At 43.2% G+C, this 16843-nt stretch overlaps 1 protein-coding gene across 1 annotated transcript in view; it reads left to right on the forward strand.

Moving 5' to 3' along the window:
* The window catches only part of LOC139280862 (protein FAM3C-like), a 45721-nt gene that overhangs the window by 25990 nt on the left and 2888 nt on the right, over nucleotides 1-16843 (forward strand). The window contains exons 3-9 of the mRNA XM_070900619.1: nucleotides 1900-2004; nucleotides 2993-3022; nucleotides 3895-4018; nucleotides 8700-8758; nucleotides 9123-9173; nucleotides 14921-15005; nucleotides 15802-15928. Of these exons, the coding sequence (XP_070756720.1) occupies nucleotides 1900-2004; nucleotides 2993-3022; nucleotides 3895-4018; nucleotides 8700-8758; nucleotides 9123-9173; nucleotides 14921-15005; nucleotides 15802-15928 (581 nt within the window). The remainder of the gene's footprint in view (nucleotides 1-1899; nucleotides 2005-2992; nucleotides 3023-3894; nucleotides 4019-8699; nucleotides 8759-9122; nucleotides 9174-14920; nucleotides 15006-15801; nucleotides 15929-16843) is intronic.

A 16843-nucleotide genomic window follows, 5' to 3' on the forward strand; every position in this document is an offset into this window, starting at 1 on the left:
CTCTCCCCTCCTCCTCCCTCTCTCTCTCTCTCCTCCTCTCCTCTCCCTCTCTCTCTCTCTCTCTCTCCTCCTCTCCCTCTCCCTCTCCCTCTCTCTTCCTCCTCCTCCTCTCCCTCTCTCTTCCTCCTCCTCCTCTCCCTCTCTCCTCCTCCTCTCCCTCTCTCCTCCTCCTCTCCCTCTCTCCTCCTCCTCTCCCTCTCTCCTCCTCCTCCTCTCCCTCTCTCCTCCTCCTCCTCTCCCTCTCTCCTCCTCCTCCTCTCCCTCTCTCCTCCTCCTCCTCTCCCTCTCTCCTCCTCCTCCTCCTCCCTCTCTCTCTCTCTTCTCCTCCTCTCCCTCTCTCTCTCTCTCTCCTCCTCCTCTCCCTCTCTCTCTCTCTTCTCCTCCTCTCCCTCTCTCTCTCTCTCTCCCTCTCTCTCTCCTCCTCCTCTCCCTCTCTCTCTCTCTCCTCCTCCTCTCCCTCTCTCTCTCTCTCTCCTCCTCCTCTCCCTCTCTCTCTCTCTCTCTCTCTCCTCCTCCTCCTCCTCCTCCTCCTCCTCCTCCTCCTCCTCCTCCTCCTCTCTCTCTCTCTCTCTCCTCCTCCTCCTCCTCCTCCTCTCTCTTCTCTCTCTCTCTCCTCCTCTCCTCCTCCTCCTCTCTCCTCAGCGAGAGAAAGAGTTATGACAGGAAATCCTTGGAGCGAATTGATTGGTCTGTCGTCTCCTTTCATTTATTGGCAGTTCTCCTGACCATTGCGCATTGATCGTTTTTAGAAGTCTTCTCGTTTCCGATTATTAGTTTTGCTGCTGCTCTCTTCGCTTTCATTACCTCCTTGGTTCACATTTGTGGCTGTTGTATCCAATACATCAGCACAGTGACCCTGGCATTTCACAGGCAGAACGTTTGTGCAGATGTAATCATTTCTTCATCTCTAAGGTCAATGGCTGTATTTTGTAAATGTATATTGATGATGAGGTTGATGCAAAATACTATAGCAGTGAAAACCTTGGTGGCCCTGTGATGCCACTTGAGGGCCTCTGGTTGGGTTTACCACTCTGCTTACACAGAGGGCATGATCTAAATAAAATATTTATATTAATATGGTACCTAATTGCTTTGAAATGATTGGAAATACTTTTCACAATAAATTACTTTTGAAGTGAGGTGACTGTTGGCACATTTTATTTGCCACTAATCCCAGGATTATGTGCACAGCATTTCAATTTAATGCTTATACTTTATTCAATATGACACCTGAATAAACTGCAGGAATTATTCACACACTTCATTCAGGTTTGCTTGGAGTGCAATATTTTCAAAAAATTGCAGTCAACATGACTGGAAAATATTCAGTGTTTCGGTAAGATATTTCTGAAAAATCTGTTGGCAAAAAAGTGGGCAGCAGTTTTTAAAATGCCAGTTTTCCTCTATTCAAAAACCCACAACCCAGAGTGATGCTGATTTTAATACCAATGTAATTAAATCTAACAGTTTGTCTGTTTTCAACAGAGCAGAGAGAGATTTTTGTCATACAGCACTTGATTTGTTCTGATTTCGCAGTGTACTCCGAGCTCTGCTCACTTTAGGCTGCATCTTGTTTATTACCAGCTGGCTGTGATTGTGAACGGTGCTATGCACAACCATTTGGTCTCTTCTGGATCTGTCACAGTATTATTTGTAGATTTCTGAGGGGAGGGACTTGAGAAGATTTCAACTGTATCGTAGGTGTAGCAAAATCATGAGCATACTCAAAAAAAGGACATATTTTCAACGATGCTACACTTAGTGGAGAATTTTCCCTTTTAATGGCCACTGATGAATTATTCAAAACTTTCTGATTTTAGTTAACTTGGTTGTATCTTATTTTAGGATCCGGAAACTGAGTCTCAAATTGACGTGCTCTTCTTTCTATTGGTATTTCAGGTCCAGTAAAGTTTGTGATGGCTGGTGTGGTGCTTTTGCTAATGGGTTATCTTGCATTCCAAATATTTGAAATCAAAGTAGATGCAAATTTGGGATCCATATTTGGTAAGTATTTTAATACATGTACCTGGTGCCTTGAAAGTTATGTATCCAGTATAAAAATGCGGTGGAAAGTTCTGACATGGAACGGAAGATGAAACAGAAATAAATTGGCTCCACTAATGAACATGTAGAAGACTTGGATAGTATGTCAGTTATGAGGCATAGTTGCAAATGTTGCCAAGAGGTTATTCATTATGCAAATTGATTAAGTGTGTAAAAATGAGGAGAGCAGGATCAGACTCTGCTTTGGCCACAGCTTAGCACCACATGCGAATAATAGCCCTTTTGGGTAGGTACCAGAAGGCCATTGGATTTCTCCATGAAGTCGCCGATTGGGCGGGGCGGGGGTGCGGTGTTGGGGAAAACACAACGCAGCTTGTGTTGGAGCAGTGAATGACTGACAGCAACTTCAGGATTTTTGCATTGGGCACGCATGCGCTAAGTGCTGAAGTCACAGTCAGTTTCAATGGGGTAATTACAGCGAACGCTGTTCAATCACTGTTATTACCCACTGCATTAGAGCAAGTGGCTTCAGCAGAGCTGATTAATCAGTGCATCAGCTTGCGCATGTGTCCCTTAATGCTGACTGTATGGGCTATTATTTGCTGGGTAAATTTATCCATTATGGTAGGTAAATGCAGTCCCACTGAAATGTGTCATGATTGACTCAAATTACAAAGGACAAATACATTTTTATTTTATTTCAAGAGCAGAAACCAGAGTGTCTGCTTTTAACTGCATCAGTTGTGCTCTACATTTCAGGGCAAAGGTTTCCCTACAGTAAGGTCCAAGGCCTGCCATCATGGGAGAGCTCAGTGTGCTTGCTTTCCACTGAAATTAACAGAAGCTTCTATAAGGATGCATTTAAAATAAAAATATAATTAGAGTCTAATTTCAAACTCTGGGTTTTCAGAATATATGCTTGTATTCAGCAAATTAATCGTGCTGTGGAAGATTTATATGGTAACTGTTTAATGGTTTTATTTTGCAGCCAAGTCACAAGCTGAAGTGGAAGTACGGCGTAAGTTTAAAAAACAAATGATACTAATGTAAGATCCGAAGATTAAAAATTTTGGGTTGTAGCAGCAAGTGTCTTGTTTCATAATGCAAGTGTATATTTGACTCTTAATTTCTAGAGAAACATGACCAGCTGTAACTCTACCTTCAATTCTGTGCATAACCGAAAAGCTCTTCTGTTTTCTGTTGCAATTGTAATGCAGGAACGCCTTGCTTATACCTAACTTGCGTGCACAAGTGAGGCACATTGCGTGATGTTGCCCCAGCCTTTCCAATTTGCAGCAGGCTTACTTTCCCCCATAACTCGCAGGAATACTGAGCATGTGCAGCCATGCACTCACCTTTTAATAAGTGCTTGTGGTGGTCCAAGGTTCAGAGAAAACAGGATTACCCAATGCACACAGCCAGAACGTAGCACGAGTGAATGACTAGTTGCTCGCCAAACAGGAGGATTGGTCTTTCAGTAGCTTCAATGTGCCATAACTTTATTTAGGGTATATGGGGCATTTTGTCATCTGTTGACTCCACATTACTCCATTAGCAGGCTATCTGCTAGGTGGGGTCAAGGACTTTCTGGACTGAGATTTTCACTTGGCATTTGTTTCTGCAACCTTAAATGTAAATTAATTCTGGTATCCAGACAATATGTAAAGCTAGTTTAAGGCCCATTCTGATTGTCTCCTAAGGAAGTTGAATGGCTTTGCAGGAGAAATGGAGCAAAAGGATATAACCCACAACTGCGAATCAGTCATTTTCTTGCAGTTCTGTCATAAACTGGTTTTGTTTATTTTTTTGTCATTCTGATCTGTTAATGCGGTGATTTGTGTATGTGGGGGTCTTTTTTTTTTTAAACTGTTCTTTAAAACTTTGTCTTAGCAACAAAACCGCCGAAGTACAAATGTAATCTTGCAAAGCGTTGCCCCGAGAGCCATTTAGCGTTCAAGATGGCAAGTGGAGCAGCAAATGTCGTTGGACCCAAAATCTGTGTCGAAGATAGAATGTAAGTATTGATGTATTTCCGCTACTGTATTACAAAACACCAGGTCATGTCTTTACTGTAACTTTGAATAATTAGACAATTACTCTGGAATTTATTATTTTTAGGCATTCTCGTGACCATTTTCATCCCGGTGGTATCAAAGGGTTCCCCTGCCCAGAGGCTGAGTCTTAAATTATATAGATGGGTTGCATAAACTTGGCTTTATAATCCCTTGAATATAGATTGAGGGGTGATCTGATTGAGGTGTTTAAAATGTTAAAAGGATTTAATTGGGTAGATACAGAGAAACATTCCTCTTGTCGGGGAATCGAGAATGAGAGGTCGTAATCTTAAATTTGGAGCTAGGAAATTAGGAACCACTTTTTCACACACTGGGTAATGGAAATCTGGAACTCTTTCCCCAGAAGGCTGTGGATGCTTGGGCAATTGGAGCTTTCAAGACTGAGATTGATTTTTTATTAGGCAAGGGACATCAAGCGATATGGAACAATGGCAGGTAAATGGAGTCGAGGTACAGCTCAGCCATGATCAAATTGAATGGCGAAGCAGGCTCAAAGGACTGAATGGCCTCCTCCTGCTATGTTCTCTGGGGACTAGATTCAAGTTTAAAGAAAGAGCAAGCTTGCATTCGTGTCGTCCAAGATGTCCCAACGCCATTTTACAACCTTCGAATTACTTTTGATAAAATGTCGTCACTGTTTTGTAGGCAAACACAGCAGTCACTTTTGTGCACAACAAGGTTCCACAGATAACAATGAGATAAATGATCAAATAATCAGTATTTTGATGCTGTTGATTACAGAATAAACATTAGCCAGGATACTAAAATGTGTGGGATGAAAATTATTTTGCATTTCTGATCTCTGAGAATCTTAGTGAATTGGATTTGGACAGCCTCTTGAGCACGTTCCCAGTGCAAAATTAACTGGCAATCATTCTCAAAGACCCCAAGGAATGTGGATAAAGAAACTATTTAACATCAATGTAGTAGAGGCACTCTTCTGAATTTGGGGTCAAATTATTTTGTTGGGGTTGTGTAAATTTCTTTAGAATTCGTCCAGTGCTGTCCCTGATTCAGCGAATTCTTGACACTGCGTGCAAAAGTAAGAAATTATTTAATCCCTGGTACTAAGATCCTTCACCTAGATGAGCAAAATCTATCCTACTTTTACCCCCTCCAGTACACAAATTAGCATGGGGGGGGGGGGGGTCATTGATTTATTTACACAGGGATCAAAACCACATTTACAGAATAGATGAAAATACTGGACAATTACAGTACAAGTCATTGAGGGAAAAATCCCTTAAGTTCAAGATTTTACCTGAAATAAAATTCTTAGCTTCTATTGTAGTTTTTTTAAATGTGTCTTTTTCAATTTAATCTGGATCAGGTAAAATTCAAGTCCCCGCCATTTAAAAGCGAAATAATACATTTCATAACAGGATGGCGCCCCTTGCTGCTCTGTTCTCCATACTGGCCAAGATGTCTCAAGCTCTGCTGCACTGGTGTGACAATACTTGTTTCACAGAACGAGTTACATTGGGTATGGTAGCACGGTGGTTATGTTACTGGACTAGCGATCCAGAGACGCGAGTTCAAATCTGTGGAATTTAAATTCAGTAAAATGTCAGTCGTCCAGCAATAGCCTGACATGGTCATACTCACAGAATCATCCCTTTCAGCCAATGTCTGGGACGACTCCATCACCATCCCTGGATACGTCCTGTCCCACCAGCAGGACAGATCCACCAGAGGTGGTGGTATACAGACAGAAGGGAGTGGCCCTGGGTGTCCTCAACATTGACTCCAGACTCCATGAATTCTCATGGCTTCAGGTCAAGCATAGGCAAGTAAACCTCCTGCTGATTACCACCTACCCCACCTCCCTCAGCTGATGAATCAGTACTCCTCCATGTTAAACACCACTTAGAAGTAGCACTGAGGATAGCAAGGCACTGAATGTATTCTGGATGGGAGACTTCAGTGTCCATCACCAAGAGTGGCTTGGTAGCACTACTTCTGTCTGAGCTGGCCAAGTCCTGAAGGACATTGCTGCCAGACTAGCCCTGCAGCAGGCGATGAGAGGATTAACACTAGGGGAAAAAACTACTTGACCTCATCCTCACCAATCTACCTGTCGCAGATGCATCTGTCCATTGGTAGCAGTGACCATGTACAGTCCCTGTGCAGACGAATTCCCGTCTTCACACTGAGGGCACCCTCCATCGTGTTGTGTGGCACTACCACCGTGCTAAATGGGATAGATTCAGAACAGATGTAGCAGCTCAAAGCTGGACATATATGATGTGTTGTGGGGCGGCACCAGAAGTGTATTCCAACACAATCTGTAATCTCATGGCTCGGCATATCCCTCACTCCTCCATGACCATCAAGCCAGGGAACCAACCTCGGTTCAATGGGGAGTGCAGAAGAGCATGCCAGGAGCAGTACCAGGCATACCTAAAAATGAGATGCCAACCTGGTGAAGCTGCAACATAAGACTACGTGCATGTTAAACAGTAGAAGCAGCATGCTATAGACAACTAAGCGATCGGACAACCAACAGATCAGATCAAAGCTCTGCAGTCCTGCCACATCCTGTCCTGAATGGTGGTAGACAATTAAACAACTAACTGGAGGAGGAGGCTCCATGAATATCCCCATTCTCAATGATGGCAGAGCCCAGCACGCAAGTGCAAAAGACAAGGTTGAAGTGTTTGCAACCATCTTCAGCCAGAAGTGCCAAGTGAATGATCCATCTCTGCCTCCTCCTGATGTCCCCACCATCACAGAAGCCAGGCTTCAGCCAATTCGATTCACTCCACGTGATATCAAACGGCTGAGCGCACTGGATACAGCATCGACTATGGGCCCTGACAACATCCCTGCTGTCATGTTAAAGACTTGTGCTCCAGAACTATCTGTGCCTCTAGCCAAGCTGTTCCACTACAGCTACAACACCGGCATCTACCCAACAATGTGGAAAACTGCCCAGGTATGCCCAGACCACAAAAAGCAGGACAAATCCAAACTGGCCAAATACCACCCAGCAGTCTATTCTCAATCATCAGCAAAGTAATGGAAGGTGTCGTCGACGGTGCTATCAAGCGGCACTTACCAGTAATCTGCTCACCGATGTTCAGTTTGAATTCTGCCAAGACCACTTGGCTCTTGACCTCATTACAGCCTTGGTCCAAACATTGACAAAAGAGCTGAATTCCAGAGTTGAGGTGAGAGTGACTGCCCTTGACATCCAGGCAGCATTTGACCGACTGTGGCATCAAGGAGCCCGAGTAAAATAAGTCAAGGGGGGGGAGGAAACTCCACTGGCTGGAGTCATACCTAGCACAAAGGAAGATAGTTGTGATTTTTGGAGGCCAATCATCTCAGCCCCAGGACATTGCTGCAGGAGTTCCTCAGGCCAGTGTCCTCGGCCCAACAATCTTCAGCTGCTTCATCAATGACCTTCCCTCCATCATAAGGTCAGAAGTGGGGATGTTCGCTGATTGCACAGTGTTCAGTTCTATTCACAGCTCCTCTGGTAATGAAGCAGTACATACCCACATGCAGCAAAGCCTTGACAACATTCAGGCTTGGGCTGAGACGTGGCAAGTAACATTCTCACCACACAAGTGCCAGGCAATTACTATCTCCAACAAGCAAGAATTTAACCACCACTGCTTGATATTCAATGGCATTATCATCGCCAAATCCCCCACCATCAACATCCTGGGGTTCACCATTGACTAGAAACTTAACTGGACCAGCTACATAAATACTGTGGCTACAAGAGCAGGTCAGAGGCTGGGTATTCTGTGGCGAGTGTCTCACCTCCTGACTCCCCAAAGTCTTTCCACAATCTACAAGGCACAAGTCAGGAGTGTGATGGAATACTCTCCACTTGCCTGGATGAGTGCAGCTCCAACAGCACTAGAAGCTTAACACCATCCAGGACAAAGCAGAACAGTTGATTGGCACCCCATCCACTACCTTAAACATTCACTCCCTCCACCATCAGTGCGCCATGCTGCAGCGTGTAGCATCTACTAGATGCACTGCAGCAACTTGCAAAGGCTTCTTCGACAGCACTTCCCAAACCCATAATCTCTACCACCTAGAAGGACAAGGGCAGCAGGCAAATGGGAACACCTTCACCTCCAAGTCATGCATCATCCTGACTTGGAAATATAATCACCATTCCTTCATTGCTGGGTCAAAATCCTGGAACTCTCTCCCTAACAGCACTCTAGGATTCCTTCACTGCATGGACTGCAGTGGTTCAAGAAGGCAGCTCAACACCACCTTCTGTAAGGTAATTAAGCATAGGCAATAAATGTTGGCCTTGCTAGAGCCGCCTACATCCCAGGAATGAATTTTGTTTTAAAAATGCCACACAAGACCAGTTGGTTCACATACAGAAGCTTTCCAAACAAGCTAAGAACCCCTCACTGTGTGCAAAATAATTACCTCAACTTGAGCAGAAAAATGCAATTAAAGCTCAATCGAAATCAGGACACAACAGGAATTCTGGGGCTTGTCAGGCATTCTTCAACATGATATTCGTTCCTGGGATGTGGGCATCATAACAGTATACTTTGACCACAATAAGCCGCCTTAACTGGAGCAAACAAGAAAATAAACCTTTACTGAAATCTAATTAAATTGTTCACTATATTACAGAATAATGAGTGGTGTTAAAAACAACGTTGGTCGGGGGATGAATATTGCTACATTAAATGGTAAGTTAATCAACGTAACTTGTCCAGTTTGATCAAATTCCTGATTGGATAGTTATTAAAATTATTTCATAGAGTAATATCCGGCTTTTTTGAGTGTTCGATCAGTGAGTCGAATTCCTGAAGACTTGGTTCGCTTTGCTTTTTGTACGAATGCCCTATTTTCTTTTTTGTTTTTCTTTATCAGGTTGTTTTCTTCCATTTTCATTTTTTTCATTTTCATGCTTTCTATGTACAACCCAATATCAGTGAGACTCTTTTTCATAATCATTGGATATCATTCACCTGACATTTACAGATGGCGACTTAATAACTTTTGTATGTTGCTTTAGTACACGTTGGTTTATTCCTATTTGATTGTTTTCAGGTAAAACTGGTGAAGTATTGGACACTAAAGTTTTTGACCTGTGGGGTGCAGGTACGGAGTTTATACTTTTGATGACTTTTTCAAAAAAACTATCAGCTTATTGTTCTTCAATGCTTCAGATAGTCATGAGGCATTTGAAAAAGCTCAATGCACTTAAATTTAGCAGTTTGAAGAAGCATTTAGGAGTTCTCATTAAAAGCGAGTGGTTTCCAATATTTTATTTTAAAAGAAAATGTTATTCTCATTACAGTTCTATTTTAGCAACAAATTGCATTCATATATCTCCAACAAAGTTAAATGTCCCAAGGCACTTCACAACAGAATGGTGTGACCCAAGGCATGTCCAAAGATGCAGGATTTGAGGAGTCTTTTCAAGCTGGGGAGAGAAATACCAAGAGAGAATTCAGAATTATGAATTTAGAAGAATGAGAGGGGATTTCATAGAAACATATACCATTTTGACGGGACTGGACAGGTTAGATGATGGAAGAATGTTCCTGATGGGGAAGTCCAGAACCAGGGGTCACAGTCTAAGGATAAGGGGTGAAGCCATTTAGGACCAAGATGAGGAGAAACTTCACTCAGAGAATTGTGAACCTGTGGAATTCTCCACCACAGAAACTTGTTGAGGCCATTTCGTTAGATATATTCAAAAGGGAGTTAGATGTGGCCCTTATGGCTAAAGGGATCAAGGGGTATGGAGCGAAAGCAGGAATGGGGTACTGAAGTTGCATGATCAGCCATGATCATATTGAATGGTGGTGCAGGCTCGAAGGGCCGAATGACCTACTCCTGGACCTATTTTCTATGTTTCTATGAGAAAGTTGAGGGATCTGCTATAAGGTGAGTGGATGCACAGAAGGGCAGAGTTGGAAGAATGGAGGATGTAAACTGGGTCATAGGACTGAAAGATTGTAGAGGTAGTGTGGGGCAAATATGTGCAGGGAATTTTTAAGTAAGGGCAAAAATGTATTAAATGCATTGAGGTACAGGGGGAGGTTGATGAGTGCTGCGGTGATGGGTAAACAGGAATTTGTGGTGGACAGGATACGGGCAGAGGAGTTTTGAATGTGTTGGACTGTGTTTTTGTAGCTTAGCAGGTCTCTGGGGAGAGTTTTGGAGGAGGCTTGAGTTGACATAGGTATGTTTGAGGGTTTCAGCTTTAGTGCTGAGGGTTGAGGCAGGCAATGATGAATTGGTTAGGTGGTTTGAAGTTCAGTTTGGTCAAATGGGACATTAAAGTTGCCATAATTGGACTTGGCCTGCGCAGGCATTTGGGGAAGGGATGGAATCCGATACTTGGGTGCGGTGCTTTTGGTGTGAGCTGAACAGATGGGTTTGATCTGGTCAATGCTGAGTTGGTAAATTTTAACTCTTTCTTTAACTTAATGTCAGATAAGGAGGCCAGGGAGCACAGTGGTGGTCATGGACTCAGAGGTAGTTGCAGATATAGGGCTCCATTTTCCCCAAAGCATTTTTTTGCGTACTTGAAGAGTTGCACCCTATTTATTTTTTTGGGGGTGGTGGGGGGCCCCCCTAGTACGCCAAAATAAAAGTGTAAGTTTCCCTGTTGGATTTCTTCATTTTTGGCGTGGCCTAACCCGACCTTTAGTTTCGGGGGTGGAGCCTTGATCTGCGCCAAAAAGATCGGGCTGCCATGGTAACCAGGGATACAATGCGAGCTGAGACTGCAAAGTGAAGCTGGTTCAGCTCTGGCTCTCTGTCTCCGGGCATCTGCTGTGTCACTTTCCTTGCCTGCGCCGATTTCCTTAACTCGAGTGAAGGTTTTTCAGGACAGGCCACACGCTGGCCTAAGCAGAATTGGAGTAACTCTCAGCTGGCCAAACTTCCCTAAATGGCCAGAAGTGGTGTAGGTGGCCGGTTACGCTCCCTTTGGCTGAAAAAAAACTGACTTAAAAAAAATTCATACCTAACTGAGCTACACTGGTGCAAATTGATTGGGGAAACTGGGGATTTTTAAGTTAGGCCAGAAAAAGCAGCCTGATCCCCAAAAAAACGGCACAAATGCTGAGGAAAATTGAGCCCATAGAGTTTGGTGTCTTCGATGTTAGTAAGAGGCTGCATGCAGACCAGGAATATAAATGGGCCAAAGACTCTGTGCACTCTGTAGTAACCATGCAGTGGCGGCTTAGGCAAGGAGACCAAGACTACACAGTATTCCAGGTGTGGGCTCACCAAGGCCCTATGTAACTGCAGTAAGACTTCTTTACTCTTGTACACCAATCCCTTTGTAATAAAGGCAGTGTTTAAGTTCTGTCCTTAAATATCATGATTTACCAGTAATTTTCATTGTCACACTGTTTTGTTTTCCCTTTTTCTTCCTTTCTTTCCCTCCCTTCAGTTTCTCGCTCTCTCTGCAGCCAATAATCAGGGCGCCCCATCAATACTGCTGTTGTTTGGGCCTCAGTGTCCCTGTATCATCAGGTGCAGAAGTCTTAAGGCCTACTCAGCACTTGATACAAGCAGCACATGATATGACATTGTGTGCCAGAAGCGTTTTTAATCTCTTGGAGCTTGCACACTTGGGAGTACTGTGAACAGTTCTGGTCTCCATAATCTCAAAAAAGGATGTAAAGACACTGGAGATGGTGCAAAAAAGATTTACTAGAATGATACCCGAACTGTGAGGTTATATCCATTAGGAAAGATTGAACAGGCTAGGGCTCTCTTCTCCAGAAAAGAGAATACTGAGGGGTGATCTTCTAGGGGTCTTTAAGATTATGAAAGGGTTTGATGGGATAGACATAGAGAAGATGTTTCCACTTGCGGACAAGACCAGAATTAGGGGCCATAAATATAAGATAATCACTAATAAATCCAATAAGGAATTCAGGAGAAATTTCTTTACCCAGAGAGTGGTTAGAATGTGGAACTTGTTACCACAAGTAATTGAGGTGAATAGCCTAGATGTATTTAAGGGGAAGCTAGATAATCACATAAGGAAAAAAGGAATAGAGGGATATGTTGCTGGAGTTAGATGAAATAGATTGGGAGGAGGCTTGTGTGGAGCATAAACACAGGCATGGACCAGTTGGGCTGAATGGCCTGTTTCTGTGCTGTAAATACAATGTATAAAAAAGCCATTGCAGGTGATGTGCTGGCTACATTGGGACAGGTAGAACAGCAACAACGTGTATTTATATAGCACCTTTAACGTGATAAAATGTCCCAAGGCGCTTCACGGGAGAGGCATTGGAGAAGGATGGAGTGGTGAACCGTGTCATATTCAAAAGGGACTTCGATGTGGCCCTCACGGCTAAAGGGATCATAGGGTATGGAGAGAAAGCAGGAATGGAGTACTAAAGTTGCATGATCAGCCATGATCATATTGAATGGTGGTGCAGGCTCAAAGGGCCGAATGGCCTATTCCTGCACCTATTTTCTATGTCAAAGTCTGCAGACAAGTCAAAAAGGGCGAGGAGGGATAGTTTGCCTTTGTCACAGTCACAAAGTATGTCATTTGTGACTGAGAGCTGTTTCGGTACTGTGGCAGAGTGGGAACCTGATTGGCGGAAAGATGGGCACAGATTTGGGAGGCAACAACACGTTCAAGGACTTTGGAGAGGAAAAGGGAGGTTGGAGATGCGATGGCAGTTTGCAAGGACAGAGGGGTCAAGGATTGTTTTTTTTGAGAAGGGTGATGATGGCAGATTTGAGGGAGAGAAGGATGGTACCTGAGGAGAGCGAACCATTAACAATGTCAGCTAACATGGAAGCCAGAAAAGAAAGTTAGGTGATCAACAGTTTGGTGGGAATAGGGTCGAGGCAGCAGGAAGTGGGCCTCATGGACAAGATGAGCGAGGAGATCCGAGAGAAACTGGAGAAAGATGTGAGGCTGGGTCAGGAGGGATCCTTGGCAGTTTGACCCAGTGGGTTAGGGGAAGGAAAGGCAGAGGCAACTGAATAGATTGTCTCAATCTTGGAGACAAAGATGTCCATGGGCTCTTTGCACTTGCTGTTGGAGGTGAGGGTGGAGGAGACAGGGGAGAAGGGTTTAAGAAGATGGTTAGCAGTGGAGAAAAGGAGCCGGGGTTTACTTTTGCATTCCAGAATGATTCTGAAATAGTGAGCAATTTTGTCAGACAAGAGCAGGACCCGATAATGCTTTGTTGTCCAGCCAGATCTGGCGGTGAATGGCTAAACTTGTTGTCTGCCATATCCCTTCAAGTCTGGGTCTCTTGGGAGCAAAGATGAGGGCTATACTGGGGGAACGGCCAGGGTGAGAAAGAGTAATTGTTTTAACAGGGACTAGTGGTGGTGGTGAGGGTGTGACTGAGCAGATCGGTAGCTGCAGAAATGTCATGGTGACTGGAGGGCCAAAGGCTGAGGATTTCATAAGTGCAGTTGTAAGAGAGTTGGTGAGAGTTTTTGCAGGGGCAGACACAGAAGGTAGTAGGGTTTGGAGTGGGTGGGGGGTTGGAAGGGGGATGTTGGTGGAGAGCGATACGAGGAAGTGGTCAGAGATGACCTTATCTGCGATTGACCTGATGGAAGTAGCAAGGCCACAAGAGGTGGCAAGGTCAAGGGGGTGATCGTGAATGTGGGTTGGGGAGTTTACATGGAGGGAGAGATTAAGGGAGGATAGGAGGCTGGTGAACTCAGAGGAGAGAGAGCATGGTGAATTGAGATGGAGGTTGAAATCACTGAGGATGAGAAGTTGTTCAGTGCAGAGGCTGAGGGAGGAAAGCAGTGAAGATCTCTTGGTAATATTTTTATGGTACATGGGTGGGCGGAAGAGAAATAAGGTGAGTTGCCCAAAGGAGGAGAAAGTGTCAGAGGAGTAGGGGGACAAACCAAGGTGTGATTTGCTGATGAGAGTCACACCACCACCACGGTGGTTTGATCGGGGCAAGTGGTGGAAGCTAAAGCCAGGCGGGGAGGCTTTATTTAAGGGTAAGGTGTCATCAGTCCTCACCCAAGTTTCCGTCAGGGCAATGATGTCGATGTAATCACCCCCAATAGCCTCATGGATGTCAAGAGCCTTGTTCGCAAGTGAACGGACGATCTGGAGGGACATGCAAAGAGGGTTGGTGATGGCTGCCCCACTACCAGTGTCCACAGGGTCAGGGGATGGGGAGGAGATTGGCAAGATTAGCCCCCAGTGGGCATGCTGGGCGGGAAGGTTGGCAAGAGAGTAGGATGGGACAATTGGGGTTGCTGCTCTTGAGGAGGCAGCGACGAGTGCCTCGATGGGCCCTTTGTAGGATGCCAAGAGAGGCAGAGAGGGAAGCTGCAGGCTTACCTAAGGTGGAGTCAAGCCTGGGACTGTGGCAGGAGAGTAACAAGGTTGAAAAGCAATGGAGGATTGGGGTAGGGATTTAGGAGGGCAGAGTATTTGAGCGAGGAGAGCGCGGTCAGGTAGGGATAGAGGGAAAAGGAAAAGGGTAGAAAAGTATTGAATGGCTCCAGTCGGGACATGAATATAGATGGGAAAAGCTCAGGTTACATAGGCCTGGTTAAATCTAGTAATTAATAGGATTAATTGGGTATCATTTACTTAACCTTATTTTTCTCGGTCCTTGTGATGCATATTTCAACACTTGAGTGATTTCATGGTAGCCAATTATTGTGAAATACAGTTTTAAAAGGGAGAAGAGTTAAATTTGCCTCGTGATGATTATTTACTATGTACTACTGCCATTTATTTGTGAACAATACAATGAACTTTAAATGCCACACTCTAAATTGGTGAGTAATATTTGATTCGGTATTTTTAAACTTGGATATAGTTGAATATCAATGCGAGTATAATAAAGTTATCTTTGTTTTCCCCACAGATATAAAACCTTTCATTGATTTCATGAAGACCCTGAAGGATGAAACAATAGTGTTTATGGCTACTTATGACGACAGTGCAACCAAGTTAGTAATTATTAGCTCCTTGTAAATGAATGTATGATGCCTAGTTAATCAGGAAAGTGGTTGTCAATTTATTTCCAGTGTTTTCATTTACAGCTGCACTGGTCTGAAAAAGTCGCGCATTAAATCATTCATTTTTGCAAACTGACTCGTGAGTTGGAAAGAAGTTCTTTTTATAAAAAAAAAATTAAGGAAATCCAATGTTTAATATATTATTACATTATATTTCATATAACGCATATTTAAATTTTGTGAGTGGCCCCTGTGATATGAAGATTTACACACTCCTACGGTCAATTTAATTAGTGAGTGTTGGATAAGAGTATACAAATCAAGCATATTGCACATCTGAAAACCAGACTTTATAGTGAAATTGTGATGTGAAATAAGCTCACAAATTGGGCAACAATGTTCACTCGAAGGTTATTCGCCTGCCCACTTTCATGGTCAAGAAGTGGCCTAAAAGAGTAGAGACTGCAACAAAGTTTTTGACTTTATAGGTTCACTTCCTGTGGCACTTTGCCTACCTATGCACGTTTTTGCACGCAACTGTCTGTACTTGTATGGCAATTTGCATTCAGTATCACTCACACTACTTCCAACGTTGGCTGCTGATGCTGTGCCTTGGTGCTGTCAGCAATGTACGTTTTGTTCACCTGTGGTAGAGTAGCATTCTTATAATCACATGTCAACCTATTGTGCACTTTTACACTCAGCATTGTGTGTTCAAAGAGCAAAATAAACTCTAGCAAAAGCAGATATTTTAGTTTTGTTTCAAATGATCTTTGTTTTGCTGCAGACTTAATGATGAAGCACGGAAGCTTGTAAGCGACTTGGGGAGTGCATCTATCGCAAATCTCGGCTTCAGAGACAACTGGATTTTTGTTGGTGCGAAAGGGATTCAATCAAAGAGCCCTTTTGAACTGGTAAAATGATTGCCTTAATGCTTTTTAAAAATATTAAATATACCAGAACTCTTAACCAGTATTTGTATGCTTTTTCCCTTGACCTGAAACTTTACTAAGTCTGCTATTTTGATTCATAAGGTGAGATTTTTGCAATGGCAATTTCATGATGGCAGTATCAGACCATTATAAATTGTACTGGTCTATTTTTACTGTGGATAAAGCCAAAATAAATAAATACACAGCTTATGTGATTGGTTTGGTTAGAATGGGGAGAAAATTATTTTTTTCTTTTGAGGGAGAGGGAGAATGCTTTCTTGAATGTTTGCATCTGTACTTATCCCAGAGTATCCTGCAAGTTCCTTTTAATTAGATTCAAATTCATGAAGAAACTGCATAAGAATTCCAAGGGTAATTGTCTTAAATAGTAACAATGCAGTCTTGTATGGGGTGAAGGGATTTGTAAAAGCTATTGCATATCAATGCAATTTCAGCAGTATTGTATTTTAAAGTGGGTTTTCTTGAAATTCCTAGTGGGAGGGAAGCGGACTACTTTGAAGAATGTTAAATATATCTGTGGTGTAAAGGATGAGGTGAAAACTCTTGAAAAATCATAGACTTGTGTATCCCTCTGCTCAGTAAAGGTTGCCAAGCAAAGTAAGGGTATCAGCACATTATCTTTTATTTTAACCTAATAAATAGTCTGACCAATTTTTTCATTTTTCAATTTTTTCGCAGTAAAATTAGGTTATTAAATTCCAGTGTGACATTGCCACAACTGGTATTTTTACGCTGATTGGGAAAACATAAGGTTAATAAATTTGATATTAACTACTTGTATTGGGAATAAAATTAGGATCAAAATCTTTTTCAGCCCAGCCGGTAAATGCACTGCATGGTGTGGAATTAAGCCACACGCAACACCAGGTTCTTGGA

Source organism: Pristiophorus japonicus, chromosome 15 (genome assembly GCF_044704955.1).
Source record: "Pristiophorus japonicus isolate sPriJap1 chromosome 15, sPriJap1.hap1, whole genome shotgun sequence".
NCBI lineage: Eukaryota > Metazoa > Chordata > Chondrichthyes > Pristiophoridae > Pristiophorus > Pristiophorus japonicus.